General features: G+C 33.7%; 1 protein-coding gene across 5 annotated transcripts in view; it reads right to left on the bottom strand.

Annotated features, from left to right (window-relative positions):
- LOC18423411 (P-loop containing nucleoside triphosphate hydrolases superfamily protein) overlaps nucleotides 1-15,425 on the bottom strand; it is a 58,205-nt gene extending 42,780 nt beyond the window's left edge. For 3 of the 5 annotated variants that reach the window (XR_016053380.1, XR_002282399.2, XM_088863880.1), the window contains exons 1-3: nucleotides 14,844-15,377; nucleotides 10,192-10,339; nucleotides 9,942-10,031 (exon numbers count right to left, since the gene is read on the bottom strand). Coding sequence is in view for 2 of the 5 variants with exons in the window: in XM_088863880.1 (XP_088720006.1) it covers nucleotides 9,942-10,031; nucleotides 10,192-10,339; nucleotides 14,844-15,071 (466 nt within the window). In the remaining 3 variants the exon portion in view is untranslated. Of the gene's footprint in view, nucleotides 1-7; nucleotides 108-9,941; nucleotides 10,032-10,191; nucleotides 10,353-14,843 lie in introns of all 5 variants that reach the window. The other 2 variants (XM_088863882.1, XM_020672724.2) reach the window with 2 other exon arrangements.
- Nucleotides 15,426-21,119: the final 5,694 nt, after the last annotated feature.

Genomic DNA, 21,119 nt, shown 5'->3' with positions numbered 1-21,119 from the left:
AACTTACAAAAGATAGCTTATAACATGTAATCCATTGCAGAAACATGTAACAATGTAGAACTGCGAACTCCTCAAAGACTAGTACCATTCAATCTTCATCCGATATACTGCTAGCAAGAATGATGGCAACCATCCAAAACAAAGTTTCCTTCATCAGTATGAATTTTGAGATGCAATTACACCTTTCAGCTTTACAAGTTCTTCTGATAACGGGGTTTGGTTACCTCTATGATAGAGTGGGTTTAGATTTTAAAGAGAAATTGTTGCAAGAGTGATTTAAAGCACATTATTCTGATTGTTGGAATAGAGAACAGAAACATGTTGGAATAGAGAACAGCAATTACATGAACAATTACAAGATTTCATTCTATTTAAAGACTATTTGAACCTCTTTCAATCATGGACAAGATCTTAGTCTCTCATAAAAAAAATCTCTCCTACGCCCAAAGATTCTCTCTCCATCACACCATAGATTCTCTTTCTTCTCCACACCAAAATTTTCTCTCCCTCTCAAGAGTTTTTTTTGAAGTCATGTGCCTCCCCTCTTTTTCCCCTATAGGGACGCTTGCCACCCTCTCTCCTCTAATTTTTTTTGTTTCACGCCACCCAAAAGAAAATATAGAGGTGATGCTATAGTGAAACCCTAGAGCAAGGGTTTGTTGTATTTTGAGTAAAGAAGAGAGAAGCCCAGCATAGAGAAAATTAACTCACAGATTCAGCCCTAATTTGTTCACCTAGGGTTTTTATAAACCCTAGTTGATTTTGGGCTCTCTAAAACCCTAGAAAAAGAAGTATTGCTTACAAAGCTTCCCTATCTCAGAATTTCTAACAATACCTTAAGAAGTAAAAGTGCGTCATTAGTCAAAGAATCATGTATTGGGTGTACCAAGTTCTAGTAAGGTAACTCCAGGCATCTTCTAGTAAATCTTCCCAGTAGTTTTAATTAATTTTCAGTATTATTTCCTATTTTCTATGAATTTTCAAGAACTTATTTTGTGCTAAAAATTATGGTGAAAGTTAGTTTAAAGTTCCTAGATAGTTTCTATTTCTCTTGACAGTAAAAACAAATACCCTAGGTTGTATCTAGTGCATTATTTTAATTCTACAGCAACATATTGTGACAAATGTAAGGGGAATTCAAGTATTTGAAATAAAATTTAAAGAAAAAAGTTTTGAATTTAATACCATGAGTTCCACACAGCCACACCTTTCAGTTGATAGGGTTGATAAATGCATTGTTATCGGATCACCAACATGAGTGGTGATGCCACTGGAGGATTGCAATCCCATGTTCTCGACGCATAAATCAATTTGATCACAATCCCATATTGGGTAGTGTGCAACTTCAATCCCTTCGTATCACACCAACTATATGTAGTGCATTTTCCAAAGGCCAAAAGAAAATAAGGGGTTAAACACGATCCTCTCAAAACTAAATTAAATGAAAGGAGTGGTGTGGTCCCATATTTATTTTCTTTATCAGCTAAAGATGTGGGTAATGAATGAGACTTGAACAGGTCAACCTTCTGACACAGAAGAAAAATTCAAAAAAAAATTAGTATTACTTTTTTTTTCTTAGAGATAGCAAGAGATAAATTAGAAGGGAGTTGAGTTTTAGGTGCGAGAGTTGTTTTGAGAAGCCTTATCTTTAAACCATGGAAAATCATGGGATAGGTAAGGGTAATCTTCAATAATCTTTTTTAGGGGTGGACTCCCTTGCAAACCTAGAGAGAGGGTATATTCTCTCAAATTTTTATTTTTGCCTTTTTTATGGTTTATAATTATTTCTCCCTACATCAATTGGTATCAGAGCAAGTAATATCCAGCTATGGACGATCGCCTGGGACAAAGTTTAGAAAATTTGACCAAAGTCATGAAAGATGTTCGAAGCGAAGTTCGTGAAATGAATCAGAGGATGTGACAATTAGAGAACACTATTCTTCGAGAAGATGGTGCTCGCAATCACATATATCTAGTGCTAACTTTTACCTTAGAGACAAAATTACCTCCACAATCGATTCCAAATGTCAATCTCATATGTAACCAAAAGATTGTGACTCAAGAAGCACAATCTAAAGAACATCCACAAAATCTCAATATCAAGATCAATCTTCCAGGTTTATATAAGGGGTTTAAAAAAGGAATCAAGATTATGATTGGTTTCTTTAAGTTCCCTCATAAGCTGCACATCAAGTATTTGATTTATGAGTTCATTGAAGAAGAAAAAGAACCGAGATGAATGACGTGATTACATCACCAACTTTTGAGAAGGTATTTGAGTTCGATAATCTCAAAGTCAAGCTTCTCCCAACCCAAGGAAAATGTCACAAAAGAAAAATTTAAAAAAAAAAAATTGGTATTATTTTTTTCTTAGGGATAGGAAGGTGTGGGGCGTGAGTTTTTGGTGCGTGAGTTTTTGGTGCGTGAGTTGTTTTGGGAAGCCTCATATTTAAACCATAGAAAATCATGGGATAGGTAGGGGTAATCTTCGAAAGTCCTATTATCACGGACTTAAGAAATTTAGTCAATTTTTATTAGAGATTTAGGGGGCATCACATGGGAAGAATGAGAGATTTAGAGAGCATCATGTGGGAAGGAGAGATTTAAGGAGATCTAGATATGGGAAACGATAAGGGATAATGATTGAGGAAAGGAGGAAAATAGATTTCCCAAAAAACAAACAGAGGAAAATAGGACGTGATAGAGAGAGAGAGAGAGTTTTAGGGCGTGGGAGAGAGAGTTTTAGAGAGACAAAATTTTATTTTTTGGATTCTTTTTTTTATTTGTTTATTTTTTAAAAAATCTATGTAAAGGGAAGAAGCCCCTCATTGTAAAGAGCAGAGATTGGATTTGAGTAAAGAGTTGATCTTGTGAAAATATCTTTTTTGGGGTGGACTCACTTGCAGACCCAGAGAGAGGGTATATTCTCTCAAATTTTTATTTTATTTTGGCTAACTTATTATTATTTCTCCCTGCATCAGTTGATATCAAAAAAACAAAAAAAACAAAAAAAAAAATTTGAGAGAGAATATAACCTCTCTCTGGGTTTGCAAGGGAATCCACCCCAAAAAGATCTTTTCACAAAATCAACTCTTTACTCAAATCAAATCTCCACTCTTTACAATGAGGGACATCTTCCCTTTAAATAGACGTTAGAAAAAAAATAAACAAATAAAAAAAGGAACCCAAAAAATAAAACTCTCGTTCTCTCTCTCTAAAACTCTCTATCCCATGCCTTAAAACTCTCTCTCTCACGCCCTATTTTCCTCCTCCTTTCCTCAATCTTTATCCCTTGTCTTTTCCCATATCTAGATATCCTTAAATCTCTCGTTCTTCCCAAGTGATGCCCCATAAATCTCTCTTTCTTCCCACATGATGCCCCCTAAATCTCTAACTAAATCTCCCAAGTCCATGAAAATAGGACTTTCGAAGATTACCATGACCTATCCCATGATTTCTATGATTTAAAGATAAGGCTTCCCAAAACAAATCACACACCAAACTCACACCCCACCTAACTTATCTCTTCCTATCCAAAAACTAAAATACTAAAAAAAAATTGAATTTTTCTTCTGCGTCCCCTTCTAAGATACATCTACAAGAAAGAGAAAGAAAACAAGAACCTCATCTTCTCTGTATATGCCATATGATAACTACATGCCATATAATAGCCCACCCCAATTTCCCATTTCTTATCAGAAAACCATTAATCACACAAAAGATATGTTATTAGCCCTTGATTTAAAATATAATGCTATTAGCCCTTGATTTAAAACATAAAAGTCTCTTTAGATGTTATTTTCTATTGCCATTATGAAATAATGAAATGAGTACCATGTTTGTGGCATAGTTTTTCTTGTGAGGTGGGGAGGGGGTAGGGGGGAGCATTGTAAACTTTTAAGAACAGATTGTTAGCTTGGGTCATTTGTGAAAGTGTGAGGGCATACTAAGCTGACACATATTGAAGTAGAAAAAGCAAAGTATCTGAAGGACAAGTGCTGCATGTGGGCTCATGATTCAATGCTGACTAAAAGAAGTTAAAAGGTACCTCCTTATAAGAAAACCTTGCTCAAAATTGTGGGTGAAGCAGGTCCATATACTTGATATCTTTCTTTTTTATGTATCTTTCTTTCACTATGTCTACTTGTATTGCGCAAATTTCGGTGTGGGATTTCAATTAATTTGAGAGTAGGCTGGAACTTTTCTAGACAGAAATGTTGTACAGTACACTCTCTAAAATATTGAAGAGAGTACTCTTCCTTAAAAGAGCAATGCGAGGCTTGGCAAGTTCGTCTCCTTATCTCTTAGTGTTAAAAACAAGAATTAGATGAAAGAAGAGGATATGTACAATAGACATTTGGCAAGAAAAGAGGTAAAGACTCTCTCTAACTTTGCATTGCAACCCAAAATGTAGATAGCAATACTTCCTTGGATGTTTTCCCTACAACCTTTTTGGGTTTCGCCGCATTAAATCCGGTATTCGCACTACAAGCATGTAGATAGCCCCTTTGAAATTTGGCTAATAAAATTCCTAGAAACATGTAATTTTAAGCCCTAGGGACCACACTAAGCCGTTTGAACTATAGTACACCTAAACCCTAAGAAGACCCTTCAATACTTACCCAAATTTGACTTGAACCAAGCCTAAGTTGCAGGGGAGATCTCAAGCTTTCCAACGGTCCAAGGATCACTCAAATTCAATATACCGTTTGGAAGTTATGGCCCAGACAAAATTTGTTCAAAAACACTGCATCCAAGTCTTGGATGCACGACACGATATGCGTAGCGCAAGACCTGTACGCATCACGGTGTGTCGAGGGCCCATGGACCCATAAAAGGCGACATTGCCTAGGCCCATTGGGCCCATAACACACCAGATGCTCCTAGATAAGCCTTTAGAGGCGGTTTTGACTAAACATATAAACATTTTTAGCCCAATTTTCTCAAGATAATTAGAAAAAATTATTTAGATAAATAGGAACCAAGTTTTAGAAATTTCACGAAGTGCTCCTAACCTCAAACTATACAAACCCCTTGAAAATACCAAGGAAAAGTACCCAGAAAATCCAAAAAATTCCTAGAAAATTAGAATTACTCTGAAAATTATTGAAAAATCCTAGGAAATTCAACATTCCCCAAAAATCTAAAAATTCCCTAATAATTCCGTAGAATTATAAAATGCCTTAAAAATAAAAAAATACCTAGGAAAAATAATTAAGAAAACTTAGCCCTAATTTTTTCCTACACCAATAAACACTAAATCCGTTTGGGAATTAGAAAACATAGATCCAGGAAAATAAATCTTAATTCCAATGGCTTTTCCATATCCATTAGGCACCCTAATAATTCTTCAACACAATGCATCCAAAACGAGAAGGTGTACGAAAAAGCAACCTAATCAAACCTGAAAATCCTGGTTTTCAATTGCTACGTACGTAATCTCTTATTTTACCATGTATTTCATTTATTTCCCTACAGTATTCCAAAAAAGTCAGGCGGCACCTAGGCAGCCGAGAGGTCTAGGCTGCCCAGCGCCTAGGTGGCCCCCCAGCACCTAGGTGGCCGCCTCGAACCTGGACCGCCTAGGTTCAAAAGGGGGTAAATGGTGTCCAGTAACCAAATTTTTGGCACATGTTTTGTACAAAATATGCATATTCATGCATTTTTTTATAATCCAAAAAAAAAACACAAAAAACACCCCACCTGATGGGCATTTATTCACCTAATTGGGCGCAGTCCCCTGGGCGCCCGCCTAGGCGAGTACTAAGCGAGCGCCCAAGGACAACCCGCTAGTTGGTCCGCCCAAGGCCTGGGTGGTGCGCCCACGCCCCCCATCATGCCTAAGTGCTAGAGGACCACTTTTTGAAACAATGTTTCCCTACCTTCTAATTTATTTCCTTATTTTCCTAGTTTAGCTTTATATTTTGTTTTTAAAGGTTTACTTTGGTGTGGAAATTAAAACGCCACTACTAGCATATTGAAAAAGGGTCAGATCTGTTCAGATATGCATCCATTTTAGATATGTACTTTGGTGCCCATCGTGAGGCCGCTAAGTTTAAATTTCGTATCACTTAGATCATCAAAAGTTTCATGCAATTTTTAGATTTTATTTTCTAAAAAAACATTTCACAAAATCCCCGACAAAATTCTGAGTTCTGCACAAGTCAATACGACTTGGTAAAGTACAAATGAGAGTCGGATTAACTCGTTGAGAATTAGTCTTATTGACTCGCGCTAGACTTGCACTCCTAGGATTTGTCTCCTGAGTTTTCTATTTTCTCAATTTCTTTTCCCTGTTTCAAAAAAATATAAAAAATAATAAAGTAAAATAAAAAAGAAAATAAGATAAATAAATAAATGCTAGTAATTCATTTTCTCTTTCCTGCATCTTAGGTTAATTTTGTTTTGTCATATTGTCAATTCACCACACATTTTCGTACCCACCACGCGTATTTGTTGTTCACCGCTCATCTTGAGCTCAAATATGATAAGAAATTGCAAGTCCACAGTGGCAAAAGTTCATCGCACATATTGAACAGCAAACACATGCGGTGGGTGCAAAAAATGTGGGGTGCGGAGGGAGCATAACAAAACAAAACTAGCTTAAGATGCCGAAAAGAAAAAAGGAATTACTAGTATTTATTTTTTTATTTTATTTTTTTATTTTTTTATTTTTTTATTTTTATATTCTTTTTAAAACCAAAAAAGAAACTATGGAAACAAAAAACTCAGGAGACAAAAAATAGAAAAATTAAGAAAATAAATTAGAAGGTAGAGAAAATAAACCCTAAAACGCCTAGGCACCCACCCAGGAGCAGGGGATCCCGCACTCCCCCAAACAAAAAGATTAAGGAGTTCCTAGGACAAGGTTTTAGGCCTTAAGGAGTGATTAGGACAATGTTTTAGCCCCAAACCCCTCGTGAAAAAGAAGAAACATAATATTACAGTCACAAAACAGATTTACGAATATAAAGACTCAAAGAGATTGTAGGACATGAAAATGCTTGAAATCCAGAATGTCCTTGTAGAAAACTTTACAATGATAACATAATATAAAAAATAATAATATGAAACAAAAATCACATAATATGAAACAATGAGCATATCATATCAATCTAAAAATAATAATCATATAAAACTTCACATAAGAATTAATATATAAAATAATTATTAATTTATCAAAACAGTAAAACAAAACTAATAAAATATCAAAACATCACACATTGTACAAAACAAGAATCAATTATTCATAAAAGAATTTGATATAGGCCCAATTTCATCGACAAAATGAGGAAATAATAAAAAAACTTCAATCTTTTAAATACAAGCATGTAAATATATTATAAAAAGAAAAAAATAAAATAAAAAACAAATGATTCACAACATATTACATTATAGCAAAAAAAAATCAAAACCCTTATTCAAATATGATAATACTCTAAATATAACAAAATCAGAACGATGTCGGCCCAAACCTCATCTATTGGATCGCCAAAAGTCCTAAAAATCAACCACTAGAAGCTCCAAAAATTACCACGAACTATTTGCCTTTGATTTTGGAAGAAATCGAAAAAAATCAAAAATTTATTGATCTTTCAATAAATCACAAATTCGAGGTTTTTAGGGAGTTTTTATCTATCTAGAAGCCACAGATTAGGTTGTGGGTTTAGAATGTCCCCAAAACCCTTTTCCCCCTATTTGATGGAAAAAGTTTACTAAACTGACCTTGCCTGAGAGCATTTTTCCACCCTCAGCAAGTTGCGTCATGGCGGTGCCTAGGCAGCCGCTTTGACTACACCGCCTAGGTGGGTAAGGTGTTTTCCACCCTTAGCAAGTTGCGTCATGACGGTGCCTAGGCGCCGCCTTGACTAAACAGCCTAGGTGAGTAAGGTGTCACCTAGGCAGGCGCCTAGATACAAGCTGCCTAGATGCCCCGTCTAGGCGTTTTGGCAATTCATTCAATTAGGTGGCCGATTTTTCAAACATAGGGAATTTTTTGGATTTTTTGGGAATTTCAAATTTCTTGGGATTTTTCAAGAAATTTCAGGGTATTTCTAATTTTCTTGGATTTTTTCGATACTTTTTCTGGGATTTTAAGGGGGTTCATATAGATTGAGGTCATCTAAATAAGTTTTTGAAATTATCTTGAGAAAATTGTTCTAAGAAATTGTGCTTATATGTTCAGTCAAAACCGCCTTCAAAGGCTTATTTGGGAGCTTCCAGAAGTTTCAGGTGTGTTATGGGCCCAAAGGGCCTGCACGACAAGAAGCCTTTTGTGGGCCCATGGGCCTGCAACATGCCACAATACGTACAGGTCTTGCACGACACATATTGTGTCGTGCATCGAGGACTTGGATGGAATTTTTTGAACAAATTTTGTCCAGGCCATAACTTTCAAATGCTATATCATATTTGAGTGATTCTTAGACCATTGGAAAATTTGAGATCTCCCCTACAATTTAGGCTTGGTTTTCAGTCGAATTTGGGTCAGTTTTGAAGGGTTACTATAACTCAATAAGCTTAGTGTGATCCATAGGGCTCAGAACTACAGGTTTCTAGGAATTTTATTAGCTAAAATTTCAGGGGGGATGTCTAAAAATTCTTTTGCTTTTCTAAATTGTTCACTAAAAGAAGAAAGAAAGAAAAGTAAAACAAAAAAAAACCAATCACTCACAAAAATTTTCATTCCAATCAACAGGTCGGTTCATTTTCTGCAATGATACACGGCATTCAAGGTTTCAAAATCTGAATTGAAGTAGTATTTCAAGATATAACAATGTTATAATGGCAGCTAACAAGACTCATGGATCAGAGGTAAGGACAAGCTTAAAGGATCCAAACTATAACTGTTGGGATCGAAAGAGAATTGAGAGCTATATAAGGATCAGGAACAGTGGGATTGTGAAAGGCTTGAACATCCCTATGGTTAGAAGCAATGTTTGTACAATGCGTATCTTAGGGATTGAGATCAAATGTTAAGTATCCCAACCCTAACCTTTTAGGGATCTTGATCCCGACCTTTGGGGATTTTTCTCCTAAGCTTAAAAAGTATATATAGTCTAGAAGTATACATACCCTTCAAAGTAGGGATCTCCTTCTTCATGGACAGCAAGCAATGTAATTATTTTGTAGTTTCATTACTAGCTGGCTTAAAAATCATCTTTTTGGATATTATCTTGGTCTTTAAGGTTGAGATCGAGATCCATACTAATGGGGATCAAGATCCCTAACAAGGAATATCGAGATCCCAAAATTTAAAAATAAGACCCTTTAAAGATCCCTTTTCTGAAACGTGGGAGCGAGATTCTGGAGTGGGATACCCACTTGGGTTGGGAGATCCCAGCAACTATGATCCAAACATTGCCACTGCTAGCTTTTTGGAACTCCAACATGGTTGAGAGTCATGCACTCAACATATTAAAACAGCAAGAGTTCAGCAGGGACTCCGTGGAGGTAAGAGTATATTCTCATAAAGATTAAAGACACTAATTACTGGTGTGAATTGACTAACATCTTAGAGTGGCAACCTGCCTACAGGAACGGCATTGTATGTCAAATGAAACATCAAAGCCTCACAACATTGCTTTCAAACCTATGTTAATTGAATGATAGGTTGAAGTGTGTTTTGTTTTGACACCAAATCATTGTCCACTTTACGAAGCTGCACTCCAATGATTCTAAATTGGTCTAAATTTCTCTGGTATAATACTCGGTATCAAAAATTCATTAGTACCAACAATTAAATACGCAAAAGCAAACCAAAAAGTTTGCATAAGCAACCAAAACAGTTATATGCAACTTGGGCATGTTCATGTAAGCATCTAAGGCAATATATAACTTATAAATCAAAGGAAATATGAAATTCAGACAATGCAACAAGCGAATGTCCAGTTCAATATAGTTACAAAGGAAGACCACGTAAATTTACAAACAATACTAACCTATGGGTGTCCCATTATAGTCATTTGGAAATTTGTTTTGCTGATTCCTTTGCTTTCTTTTCTTTGAAACTTTCGTAAAAAAATCAGAACCTACAATACAACACCAAATAAAATTAACTAGTAATTGATTCACATAGGAAATACTTGGATACTTCATGCATACTTCAACAAAGCTGCTCTTGAAACTATTTGAAGAAACAAAAAAAAACGAAAGGAATGATTCAAAACTTTAAGTTTATACACATATTACCTGATTTATTAGATTCATTAAACGAGACCAACATTTCCTTATCAGTGGAACTATCTGCTATACAACAATCATTTAATGTTTCCTTGCCTATGTTTATTGAGAAATTGCCCGGCTCTGCATTCAAGTCTATCACCCCTTCATCCAATGTCTACAACAAAATTCTCAAACACAAGAAGAAATAATTTAGAGAACACTCAGGATCATAGGCAGACACATCATGTACAAACAGAGAGAGAAAATAAGGGAGTAATAGTTCAGATATGAGATTCAATGTTTCAAATATGGATGGAATGCAGTGTTGCAATTTTTAACACCTTAACCAAGCAAGCCCAAACTTAAATCCTTAGGGAGCACAACTAGAAATTAAGGGCTATTGAAATAAATAAAAGAGAGAGAGAGAGAGAGAGAAGATTTATTTGAAATAAGAATGATGGAAAATTCTTTAACATGTAAACTAACAGACAATAATAAATTGAAGGATAGGAGAAAAAAGTATGAATTGATGGCTAACTCTTAAACATTGATGCAGATGTTGTGCCACAAAACTTCAGAATCCTAACATGAAGGGAAATCCAGTTTCAAGAAGCATAATGACAAAGAACTTCTGCCACAATGGACTTGCAATTTCTTATCACTTTGAAGCTCCAGAAATGTGGTAAAAGTCAACTCGTAAACTCAGCTATGATGAAGTCAAATGAGGATTAAAAATCTTGGGGCTTTCAAAAAGTTTTATAGCTTATATTGCCAAAGTTAACAAAAAAATGAAATTGTAAAATTTATAAAACCCAGAAACCCCACCATGCCCACACCAACAACTTCTATTCACATAAAGCAGGTCCAATGGATCCAATCTTCTAAATGGTATCCAACCATCTACATCCATACCATAAGAACAAAGGAAAATATGGCTTATTAGTTACTGAGTTAAAAATTATGTTCATTTTTGTTTTCCCTTGATTCAATAAACTGAAGTTCAATTAAGCCACAAAAAAGGGAGTCCGCACCACATTCATAAATTTCGCCTATCATTCTTCTCAGAATCTTTCTCAGTTATCATCAATGGATCGCTTTCAAAGTCCTTGGGGCTTGGTAGAAAGTGCCCCAGCATGGCATGCAATGGAATATAATAAGCTCACAAAAAACAGTGCTTCTAATTTAAGATTCTAACCAAACTAGAAACAAACAGCATGTATGTTGAAAATCCTCACACTGGAGATGAAAGCAGTACGACACTCCTGAGAGAAAAGGATCACTTCTCTAAAAGAAACAAGTAACTTATGCAGAAGTATGTCTTCTTACTAATTGATGTAGCTCATAGCAAAATGGTAGTAAGCTCTCTTGCATTTCCTCTATTATCTTAAACCAAAGCCCCCATGTCTTCTTACTAATTGGTGTAGCTCATCGCAAAATAGATGTCTCCCTCTCTATGGAAAATCCCTAGGTCTATAGTGACACCTTCAAATATTAAACCCCTCAAAATACTGGCATTTATAAAAGGTAACAAAATTTCAATAAAAGGTCATCACCCAAGAGAACCTCTGCTTTTACTCAATAATTTGACATCCTCAGAAAGCCCAACCAGTCCCTAGTGACTAGTGAGTCCTTTAAGGACTGGACCAACTTTTGATGGGAACAAAAAACAATGTCCTCAAGTTTGGTAAACTTTCCAAACATACCGTTTGGATCACTGTCTACATTCCCTAAGATATCCTATTCCTATAGAGACCAAGGAAAATAAAAGACTAAGTTTCCAAAATACCCATGTGCAAAGTACGCATAGTCGTTTTTTGGCAAAACAAATACACTAAAGCCATCTCAACAGGTATGCAACATGAGTCATTGTAAGTCTCATGTGCCATGTCCTTGTTGCCTGAGGCCGTTTTAGTACTGATGATTTACATATACAGCTCAAACATGTGAGCCTTGTATCATCCATTCTGATCATTGGAGCTTCCTCTCATGCAGGTCCATACATGATGCTTAGGTTTTTCAATATTTGGGAACTGTAAAGGCCTTTCTTTGAGGGTTCTCAAGGAACAAGTTTATTTTATTCATTTTAATATCCACCTTCAACATCTGAACGAACACAAAATATCAAAATATTTTGGCCATAATGTTGGGTTAGTTGGTTTTAAAGTGAGAACGTGATTTGCCCAGAAAAACCTGCATTCAAGGTCTCAAAAAATGCTAGGCGGCCCCCTAGGCAGGAGGGCCTAGTACCCAGTGTCTAGGGCACCTAGGAGGGAGCCCAGAACCTCAAGCTCCTTGACCCCTCTAATAAAAATATGCAAATATATACATATACGTGCTGTCCAAATGCACATATATGCAAATATTTATGTTAACTTCACAATTGCATTTATATGTATTGTAACTAACCTTTTCAGTACAAACATATCGAACATTAAGAATAAACATGTCTGAAACTTCAAATCATTGAAAATTTAGTGAAAAAGCTTTAAAAAGTCCATAAATTTGGGGCTTAGAAAAAAAAAATTTCACTTTATTTTTTCAATTTAGCGAAAAAACTTAAAAAATCTCATCTTTTTATTTTCAATCCACATAGATCTCAAAATCAATAGATTTGGGGGTTAGATTCCAATATTTTTCGACTTTGGGTTTTAGAATACCCCCAAAGGCCTGTTATGAAAAAATCATGGGTCAAAAATGACCCGAGGTGCCCCCTAGGGCCACTTTGTTCTTAAAAAAAAAATGACTGGGCACTGGGCGGCTGCGCCTAGGGAGGGCCAGCCAAGCCTAGGATGTGCCTTGGGTCCGCCCAGCGCCTAGGCACCGAGCGGACTGTTTTTTGAAACAATGCCTGCATTTACTTATTTTGTTCCAATAAAGACGTAAACTGCCTAGGACAATATGTGGTTGCTTATTTCACACAGTGATTTGTGACTTCATTCAAGCTAATGTTTTGTGACATGCCTCACCAACATAACCTGTTTTCTCAACTTTTCTGAGTCCTTCACTTGAATTTTTGGTTGGCAATTGGGGCTTTCTATATTTGTTGTTCCACACAACTTTTTAGGCAGTTTATTGCAATCTTCTTTACAACTTTTGTTCGTGAAGGAGATTTGCAATCTGTCACCTATTTCAATTTGGTGCAGTTTATGTTCTTAGTTTGGGACGACATCTATCATTGCTTTCGGTTGGGAAAAGTCTACAGACTATTAGTATTCATCTTTTAATGCAAAAGCCTATATTAAAATTATAAAATCTATATGTAATAAATAAATTAATATTGCATCAGATGACCTCATTTGATTTGAGTGTTTTGAGGAAAGTACATGCTTGTTTAGAAGCTATTCAGTTAGGGTTCAGGGAAGTTTAGTTCAGTTCAGTTTTTGGCAAGATCCAATCTCCTTCTCATCTTCCTCACATATTCATCTTACACTAGGATTTTCATTTCTCTTTGATAACCTATAGTAAGGGTTTTGCGTAGTGATATTTATGGCAATTATTTGTGAACCATCATAGCTCAAGTCTTGGTTATATGGCCAAAGAAAATAATGACATGTAAGCATTGCAAGCGGTAGGAACATAGCACCAGCAATTGCAGCAATAGAATCCAAAAACAAAACAACAATAGGACTTGGTAAAGTTTCTCTGTTCCAAAAGAAAACAGACTTTATTAAGAGAATTATCCATTTAAAACACAACAAATGGGTACACAAATTCACCTTACCCTTGAAACTACCAAACTCCCTATTTACTGAATCTGATGTTCTCACATGCATTCCATGAGAAGTTGTTCTCATCTGCTGCTCAAATTTATGGATTATGTACTGGTATCCTTAGTAACACTTCTCCACTGTCACAAATTTATCAAAAACTATCCAAAGTTTTGGTGTGCTTTTGTATGGCCCCATAGGTGTAATTTTTCTGAACACTGTACCCAAAAGAGCTAATGATGCGCATATCAACTAGATACTATAGGATTTGAAAGAATGCTGATTTTCTTGAAGAAATTCCTCTATGTTTCTAACTGATTCAGTGCTTTTACTCCAAACTCCCAAGGAAATTCACTTATCAATGATCTCAATTCACTTAAAAGCACTAAAAGTCTCTATAATTAACTGAAAATATCAGATAACATTCATGACAGTGACAAATTCCAAACAAGTCGTTGCCTAATCTAAAGTGAATCAATAAAACTTAGCACACTCATGAAGATCTTCAACATTTAATCCAAAATAACCACACTGGCGGAGCCATTGAGGTGAGAATTTGTATCAGACTACATTCAGAAACAAGTTACCTGAATTGAATTTGAGAACCAATTGAAAAGCATATCCTAGGGGCTCGTCAACAAAATTATTTCTTAAAGGAGCGTGCAACATGAGCTTAAGTCTAAGAGGAGATATCCTTTCTCCATAATAAGGAAAAAGCACAATGCAAATAAAAACAATAGAAACATGCAAAGATTTGAACTAAACTCCTCTACCACGAACGATTTAGAAAAAAATTGGCAGCTTGAACAAAATTTAGCAGAGCCCATCCAATCAACCTCCCACGGGAAATCATTTACATAAACCAAGCAGCAAACAAATCTACTTTTGCAATGGTTTTGAGTCAATTGAAGTTTTGAGTAAGACATGCGAAACACAAGAAAAAAACATTGATGGCGTCTTCAAGATTGATACCTTTTTGGTAGAAGTAGGATCACGTTTCCACGTGTTTGATACCTTCTTCTCATACTCAGCCTCAGCATTGTCGTTGCAAAGCAGGAAACCGTTCAATTTGCGTTGCTGCGACAACCGTACACCCTCGCGAACGGGCCTGGCACAAGTCTGAAACCCTAGATCCCCGCCCCTGCTTCCAGGCACACCAGAGCTTAAATTTTCTGGTGATTTTTCAGGCGAGGATTCCATCAAAAAGTTCTGAAAAAGATAAACGGGTAGACAAAAGAGAGCGGGGGTTATCAGGGGTAAATATTAGGGTTTGTTGGGAGGCTGGATGCACCATGTAGCCATCGTTGTGGCTCCAGGCAGGAAAAAAACAAAAAAAAAGGCTGAACTCATTCACAGCTCTACCCAGCAAGCCTCTACCTTCACCGAAGGAAAAGGCTCTCTATATTTCTAGTTTTCTAGATAGCTAATAAAGAACTTCCCAAAAAAATATAATCAAGAAAATATTTGCTCATGTTTATCTACCCGCGCTTGGAAATGGTACGAGTCGACGACTTTCCGGCTTAAAACACCGTCTTAATCGGACCCTGTTTTGGTACATGGATTTTACGACATCGATTCTTAATATGTTGGATTTTGTCAAAATATTCTTTTTGGATTGGTTAATGACTATGATATTTAAAATCAAAAAAATCAAAATCAATTGTTTAATGATTAGGATATTTAAAATCAAAAAAATCAAAATCATGAAAATAAGACTTCTATCAAAACATTTTTTTTTTATTTCAAAGGCCCATAGATTTTACTCATTCGCTCCACAAACCCGAAATACTGGAGCATTTGATAGGTATGAAAATTTTAGAGAGAAAAAGTACTTAAAATTTTTAAAGAGAGAAATTATCTCAAAATATTTAGAGAGAAAAACTATATCAAATTTTAACTTTTAGAGAGAGAAAGTATGTTAAAATTTTAGAGAGAGAAAGTATGTTTTTTATAAAGAAGAAAGAGAAAGTATGTTAAAATTTTAGAGGAAGAAAGTACCAAATTTTTTTTGAGAGATGAACTATCTAAAATTTTAGATAGATAAACTATCTCAAATTTTAACTTTTAGAGAGAAAAAGTATGTCAAAATTTTAGATAGAGAAAGTATTTTAAAATTTTAGAGAGAGAAAGTACCAAATTTTTTTAGAGAGGTGAACTATTTCAAAATTTTAGAGAGAGAAACTATCTCAAATTTTAACTTTTAGAGAGAAGTATATTTAAATTTAAGAGAGAAAGTATGTTAAAATTTTAGAGAGAGAAAGTATTAAAATATTTTAGAGAGATAAACTATCTCAAAATTTTAAAGAGAAAAACTATTTCAAATTTTTAGTTTTAAAGAGAAACTATCATATTTTAGAGAGAGAACGTACATGCAAATTTTTAGAAAGAGAAACTATCACAATTTTTTAGAGAGATAAACTATTTCAAAACTTTTAGAGAGAGAAAAAATCTCATATTTAAATTTTAGAGAGAGAAACTATATCAAATCTTAGGTTTTAGAGAGAGAAAGTATTCTTAGAATTGTAGAGAGAAATTATTTTTAAAATTGTAGAGAGGGAAAGTATTCTTAAACTTTTAGAAAGAGAATTCTAAAAGGAGAAACAGCCAAAAAAAAAATTTAGAGAGAGAAATATCTCAATTTTTAGATAGAGAAACTATCTCGAATTTTGAGATTTAGAGAGAAACTATCTCGAATTTGGAATTTTAGCAAGAGAAAATATATTAAAATTTTAAAGATAAAAATTATATGAAATTTTAGAGAGAGAAACTACCTAAAACATTTTAGAGATAGAAATTATCTCAAAATTTTTGGAGAGAGAAACTATTGCAAAATTTATGTTTTAGAGAGAGAAAGTATTTTAAAATTTTTGAGGGATAAACTGTATCAAATTTTAGATAGAGATAATACATGAAATTTTTAGAGAGAGAAACATTCTCAAAAAAATTAGAGAGAAACTATATTAAAATTTAAGTTTTAAATAGAGAAAATATATCAAAATTTATACTATATCAAACTTGAAGTTTTAGAGAGAGAAAGCATTTTAAAATTTAAGAGCGTAACTATATCAAATTTTAGAGAGAGAAAATACATAAAAATTTAGAAAAAGGAACTATTGCAAAAAATTTAGAGAGAAATTATCTCAAATTTTAGCTTTTAGAAAGAGAAAATATCTTAAAATTTGAGAGAACAACTATATCATATTTTAGAGAGTGAAACTACTTAAAATGTTTAAAGAGAGAAATGTTCTCAAACTTATTGAAAAAGGAAACTATCTCAAGTTTTAAGTTTTAGAGATAGAGTATCTTAAAATTTTAAAAAGATAAACTATATTAAATTTTAAAGAGGGTAAAGCATCTAAAAATTTAGAAAGAGAAATTATCTCAAAATTTTTAGATAGACACTTTCAAATTTTAAATTTTGGATAGAAATCATATTAAATTTTAGAGGGAGAAACCATATCAAATTTTAGAGATAGAAACTATCTCAAAATTTTTATAGATACACTATTTCAAATTTTGAGTTTTAGAGAGAGAAAGCATATAAAAATTTTAGAGAGAGAAAATGTATCAAATTTTGTTACCAAACAATGGACATGGAAGTGATTTGCAAAGAATCCATAAATTTTGTATAATTTATCCAAACAAGAGATTTAAAGAATTCATAACAAAAATGTTTGATATTGAAAATCCATAGATTTCATTAGGATTTCAAATATCTAAGATTCATAATTGCCTCTTATCGAAACAGGCCCTAAAGGTATTTATCTCATATCGTAAAAATAAGAAGGAGCAGGAATATGAGGCACATTCCCATTATTATAAGACACATATTAGACACATCTTTTCTTTAAGGGCATGTTTAATAATATAAAGTTGCTTCTTAAAAGAAGGAATTTACCTGTTACGGTAGCAGGTCTTTTGTATTTGATAAAAGTTGGTAAGGTTAAAATAGAAAGTTCTGGTGTAGAAATCTCTACGCTTCTTTCATCCTTAATAAAACTCTCTTTCTCAATCCACCGTACTTTACTTTCAATTAATATTTTATTTCAAAAAATAAAATTTTAAAAAATAATAAAATAAATAAATAATATCTATGTCTCAATTTTAACATTTTACATCTTGCCTATTACTTAAAACTTACTTGTTTTAGCATTCCAGGAAGTTATCAAACATAAAAACCAAGAACTTCTTTAACTTTCCAGGAAGTTATCAAACACATAAACCAGGTTATCAAACACAGAAATCAAGAACTTCTTACAATAACTTCTATCTTCCCAAATAAGAGGAACTTCCAACAATAACTTCTATCTTCCCAAATAGGAGGAACTTCCAATTTAAAGTTCATGACCTTGTTTCCGCTTATTAAACAAGCCCAAGAAGAAGGAGAGAGAATATGCACCTCCATCAGAGAAAGAGAGAGATGCGTGGCATTTATTAAGAATTTAAATATTATACTTATGTCTTGATTTTAGTACTACATAATTATCTATGATTATTTAAAACAACTTGGTTTCTTAAATATTCAATTCAATCAAAAGAAAAACACAAAAAGAATGAGAAATTCATGTGAAAAATTGACAAGACAATTAGGGTCACAATTTGCATTTAAATGTTGAGATTCTTTGTTTTTCTTATTGAAAGACAACGGGAGAGGGAGATGCGAGAGAGAAACTATGCATAATAAGTAACATCTAGATTTTAGGAGAGATGCGAGGAGAGATAGTTTGGGATATGTATAGAAAGAACGTATTTATTAATGATATAAACAAACTCCTAAACAAAATAAAAAGACATATAAAGAGGGCAACTCCTAGAGAGATTTTAGGAGAGATGAGAGGGGAGAGAGATATAGAGACGCGGAGATAGAGAGTATGTGTAGAGAAGAGAGAGATCCAAAAATTTTAGGTAAGGGAGAGTGAGAGAAAGATGCAGAGAAATAGGACGTTTATTGAGAGATAGGGATGAAGTATCTTTACCTGTTCAAAACTTTTCGGTGCAAAATTTTCCCAAACCAAATGTCAAATACGATGGACTCCTAGAGAGAGAAAGTAGGCTGGAGGGAGAGAGGGGAGAAGCAAGAAAAAGAATCGGATAGGAACTATAAATTTGTATCTGTTCAATAACAAAGGAGAAAGAGGGAGAGAGAGGGGGAATTAGCAGCAACTTTTATTTTCTATTTTTTTATTTATATTTTTTGGCTAAATTTTAAGATATTTTATTTTCGTTGTCTTTTATTTTAAATTTTTTACTATGATATTCAAACATCTTAATTTTTCGTGGATGTGTATGTTGTGTTTTAAGGAAAATATGAAATGTTATTTTTTAAAACTAATTATTATAATGTAAACTTGAAGTCGCTAATTCCTTGCTAGAATGTGCATTACAAAAATTGATTTCCAATAATTCTTATTGCAGCTTACATTGACATATCAATTTTGTATAGTTAATTTTATTCTAACATTTATTGTTTTTCATTTTTTATTTGGTCGTTTTTGGCCTTGATAAAAAAAATATGGTAATTATCTTATTCTTTTGATTGTAAATGAATATTGAAGTTAGTAAAGACTTTATGGTTTTTGTTTAAACAAATTATTTTAAACAATTTTTACTCATTATTTGGTATTATTTATTTCTATACTGATTTTCTTTATATTATACATCACACTATGAAATATAGATTTATTTAAAATTTTCTAAATGATGCAAAATTAGATTTCTACTTTGTGGTAACGACAAAAAGTTATTTTCTAACATTCTAAAGTTTATAATAATAGTAAAATTTGGTTATGATTAATTATAGATGCATATTAATTCATAAATTTATATTTAAAATTTTGAAATGATGAAATGCAAATTTTAAAAAATTTAATAAATTTTAAATTTAAAGTTATTAATTTAAAATATAAAATTTTATTAAGCGCATTAAAAATCATAAATAAAATTATGTGTTACATGTGTTGCATGAAATATAAAAATACATAAAACAAATCTCTTCAAAAATAGAAGATAATGGAGTACACTTGAAGCAAGGCACAATTAGTTTTGTCATCCTATAAGCCCGTAGAAAACTCAAACCAGTTTTGCCATCGTATAAGCCCATACAAAACTCAAAAAGATAATCTCTTGTTACAATGATTACTTTAAGCATGAGAGTACTACTTGTATAGAGAGCCGAACAATTTTATCTGATTATAGAGAGTGCCGAACAATTTTATCTTATTATAGAGAGAAACGAACAATTATAGAGGGCCGAGCAATTCCATATACTTCCAGTGAAAACTCAAACCAATATTAGATGAAATATGATTTTAAGATGAATGTAGATACCAACGCGTCTCTCTAACTCTCTATGGGTTTAGATGTTCCTCCACAAAAGAACAAATTAATGTTGTACCACCAACATCTCTCTCACTCCCTGTGGGTCTAGATATGGATGTGGTAGCCAACATATCTCTCTCACTCTCCATGGGTCTAGATATGGATGTGGTTTCTATAAGGTCGCAAGCTTAAACAATCCAATTAAGGTGCACCTCCAAATTTTATCATTACATATATTTGGTGAAAAAAATTATTAGGATTACATCCAAATCTATTTTCATATCTAATTATAAAAAAATTGAACTCCAAAAATAGTCAAAATTAAGTACATCTATAAACATATGAAAATCATGAAAATGGACACATTAATGCTCTCAACACAACCCATCTCTCTCTCTAAAACCCAACCCGATGAAAACCCAAAAAAAAATCATTAAAATCTCTCTCTTCTACGAAGGAACACATCAATGCTTTGAAACCCTATTCTCTGTTATTTTTTTACATCACAAATATGTACACATACAAACCAGGCAAATCTCTAATGGATGGAAGTTGAGAAAAGTGCATTCAACCCAAAAGAGTATGAAATCATCTCTCCAACTGCCACCAACAATCAAATCTCTTCTTTCCTCAATTGCATTGGAAAATTACCATAAAACCATTATGATGCTACACAAATTTATGTGAGAGAGAGGTTATAAAAAGGAAGAGTGGGATTCTCAAGATGTTATATATAATTGCAACAGTGTGCACGTCCCCCCCCCCCCCCCATAGACCAAAAATCTATCGTGGTGACTGATAATGGGCTATGTAGTAGTCCTCGAGAAAGATATGCATGCATATAAAGCTATCCATATATATCTGAGATGGTTTCTATATTCAAGAGGATTCATCATCCAAACATGATAACATCTCTCAACGGAACCTTTT

The sequence above is a fragment of the Amborella trichopoda genome, chromosome 4 (assembly GCF_054954075.1).
Source record: "Amborella trichopoda isolate Santa Cruz 75 chromosome 4, AtrichopodaSantaCruz75HAP2 v2.0, whole genome shotgun sequence".
NCBI classification, from domain to species: domain Eukaryota; kingdom Viridiplantae; phylum Streptophyta; class Magnoliopsida; order Amborellales; family Amborellaceae; genus Amborella; species Amborella trichopoda.
This window is presented reverse-complemented; position numbering and strand designations above follow the sequence as displayed.